Below are 3,133 nucleotides of genomic sequence, written 5' to 3'. Positions count from 1 at the left end.
CAAAGTTTGAATCAGCTTGAGGCCTATAAATACCCCTCTCATCCCTAGTTAACATACACAAGCACAAAGAACTTAAAAGTAAGAAAATGCTGTAGAAATTACTTGAGAGATCCCCTCCTCTAGCTTAAACTTAGAATTTTGTTTAGATAGGAGTGTGTGCTTGTAAAAGGTTCTCCTAAACCTACGAAAAGGAGAAGAGTGTTATAAAAGGGTAGTTGATCTTCGTCCGTTGAAAAAAGATCATTAGTGGATGCTAGTGGCTTCGAAGGAAGAGGAATAAGTGGAGTGGATGTAGGTCACGATGACCGAACCACTATAAAATGGTTTGCATTTCTATTTTGCTGTTTATCTTTATTACAAACCGTTGTACTTCCTCATTACTTTTGCTGCACACCCTTCCATACGCTTTCAAAGTTAATATCTTTCCGAAACGGGTTTTATCGTATAAAGATTTTTCGAACCGATATGCTTTTATCCGCTACACTAATTCACCCCCTCTTTTAGTGCCAACTCGTTCCTAACAATATGATGATGCTTGTCTAAGTTGTTATTATAATTGATATTATTATTTTCATAAATAATCATAGCTTTTGCTATTCAATTTATATATATATATATATATATATATATATATATATATATATATATTATATTTGTACTTGATAATATGATTATTTTAACCAGATAAGTTATATAAGTTATTATGAGCCGTATTCGATCGGATTGATGATGTTATAGTATATAAAAGAAACTATAACACAAATGACACAAATGACATATATTAATAGATTGACTTATTATAATATTATGATATTTAATGGATATATCGATATTTTTTCTAAAAAAATATGCACGTATAAATTAATTTTTCCAAAACTTATAATCCAATCAAGTAAAATTATTTTAAAAATAAAATTTTATTTTATTATTATGATTTTGAATGCTTATTTTATATCTTCTTTAGTTTATTAAAGATAATGATTAGATTCTAATAAAAAAAATCTAAATATCAATATTTATTGATATAAAAAATTTTAGATATTGACCTTGATGGAAGAAAATATCTAAGATTCCACCCTCCCTCCCCTCTTGGGCTTATTGTGCTTTAACATGTTTGAGAACATAACTCCGTCAGTTACGATAGCCTTATCGGAAGTGGTAAGAGAGAGAGGCGAAGGGGGCTAACTTAAAGCACGGATTGGAGGCATCCACGTATACAATTCGAAATAAGCATTGCAAATAAAGGTACTTATTCTCGATCTAAGATAGATTATGTCTAAATCCTTGGTCTTAATGTTTTCATATTACAGATTTATTTTGTGACAACCCTTATCAATCATTGATGTACTAATTCTGATCATTATTTGGTATAAGATGTTGCATTAACTATTTCTCGTTTTTGATCGACACACTCAAAAGACATCTTTTTCTTCTCGCTCTGAGTCGAGACTTCTTGCAATGCAGGCTGTACGAGTCGCAGAAGGCCCATCACAGCAAGGTCGGCTTTGGACCAAGATATCAATCGGTAGCAGTTCGAGGAACTCGATTTTGATAGCCAAGTGTCGTCCTTTCCTACGTTGTTTCATGGCGAGACAGGCGCGGGAGAGCCTGTCAAGGGTTTGAAGGGTGGAAGCTTTCGCAAGGCTGATCTTGGAAGATTTCAAGGAATTTGCAAGGGTTTCGTCTTGCTCTTTCTCGGCGATGGCTGGCTGCTGGGCTGCTGGGCTGCTGCATGTAACCCCGCTCTTGCTCACAACCCGTTCGCTGAAATTCCCAACAGAAACGGCAGCAGCACGAGGAAGAAGTGGACTGTCTCCAGTGATGCTGGATCGAAGCCATGTCCGAGAAGAAGTCTTGCGAATAGCTTACGAGTTTGTGGGCTGAATGCTTCAGAGCCCGCTGAGGAAGAACATAAGCTGGAACAGGATAGTCTACCTCCAGATTTGGGGCATGCGCTGCCAGCTAACCTTAGTTGGCTGTGGTCACTTTCGAGCGTGGCCGATGATTCGTCGCCGGATCCGCTATCACCACCAACAGGCTTCAGGTCGATGGGAGTGATCTTCGAATTGGAAGGAGTCATTGTGGATGACGATGATCCTGAATTGGAGCCGCATGCGTGGTTTATATTGTGTGAAGAGGAGGGCAAAGAGTTCCCGATGGATGTCATCTTGAGGTCAATCAAGGGAATGAAGACCGAAGAGGCCATCTCAGAGGTCCTTGGATGGTCTAAAGATCCCTGGGTGCTTCAAAGATTAGCCACACGGAAGGAAGAGATATACTGGCATCTGCGTGGCAGTGAGTATTGCTTGCGGTCCGGCTCTCAACAGTTCTTGAACAGACTTGTGGATTACGGTGTGCCAATGGCAGTGGTCTCTGCACGCCCCAGAAGGAGCGTTGAAGAAGCAATTCAAGCTGCTGGTTTGGAAGGCTACTTTGTTTGTGTGGTGGCCGCAGAGGATTTGGGCAGGGGAAAACCGGACCCTGAGATGTTCAAACGTGCAGCGGAGCTCCTTGATCTTGAATCAGAACATTGCATTGTGATTGGGAACTCGGATTCCACAGTGGTGGCTGCTGCCAGTGCTGGGATGAGTTCTGTTGTGGTTTCAAGCAACAGGCCGGTCTATGAGTTCCGAGTAGCACCACGTGTGGTGAGGTGGCTTGATGAGCTGTCCATTGGCTACTTGGAGAATTCCACAAGGATTAATCCAATTCAGCAGAGAGCAAGTGAAAGACATATGGAGGTGGAAGGATTAAGTTACTTGTAAGACTTTTTGTCGGAGTCTTCTATATATTAACCTTGCATTGATTATGAACTATGCTGTTTTTGGGATTGATACATGAATCACATTCCCTTAGATTCTTGTGCATTTCTTTGTCCCACTTTTTCTAAAATAATAGGAGCAATGAGAACATCTTTAAACACAATGTTTGTACTTCTATACTTTGACCATCTACCTGCCAATCCTTTGATGTGAGTTAGGAAACCAACTTACTTGTTGCTGTTAATATGTCGTGCTGGTCGTGATAGAGTTTCTTGTTGATTGGGTGTGGGTTGTGCAGTCATATGACTGCAAAGTAAAGAAAAATCAAATATGCTTGGGAGTTGCATAAATTAGCCTTTTGATTTAAATAC

At 39.6% G+C, this 3,133-nt stretch overlaps 1 protein-coding gene across 1 annotated transcript; it reads left to right on the top strand.

The window, feature by feature from the left end:
• The first annotated feature begins 1,134 nt into the window (after window positions 1–1,134).
• On the top strand, window positions 1,135–2,867 carry LOC135637579 (5-amino-6-(5-phospho-D-ribitylamino)uracil phosphatase, chloroplastic-like). The gene is made up of 2 exons (XM_065150196.1): window positions 1,135–1,245; window positions 1,465–2,867. Exon 2 carries the CDS (start codon window positions 2,049–2,051, stop codon window positions 2,763–2,765), a length of 717 nt encoding a protein of 238 aa, XP_065006268.1. The 5' UTR covers window positions 1,135–1,245; window positions 1,465–2,048; the 3' UTR covers window positions 2,766–2,867.
• The last annotated feature ends 266 nt before the right edge of the window (window positions 2,868–3,133 follow it).

Source organism: Musa acuminata, chromosome BXJ3-5 (assembly GCF_036884655.1).
Source record: "Musa acuminata AAA Group cultivar baxijiao chromosome BXJ3-5, Cavendish_Baxijiao_AAA, whole genome shotgun sequence".
NCBI classification, from domain to species: Eukaryota; Viridiplantae; Streptophyta; class Magnoliopsida; order Zingiberales; family Musaceae; genus Musa; species Musa acuminata.
The sequence above is the reverse complement of the archived record's forward strand: the minus strand, read 5'-3'. Positions and strand labels throughout refer to the sequence as shown.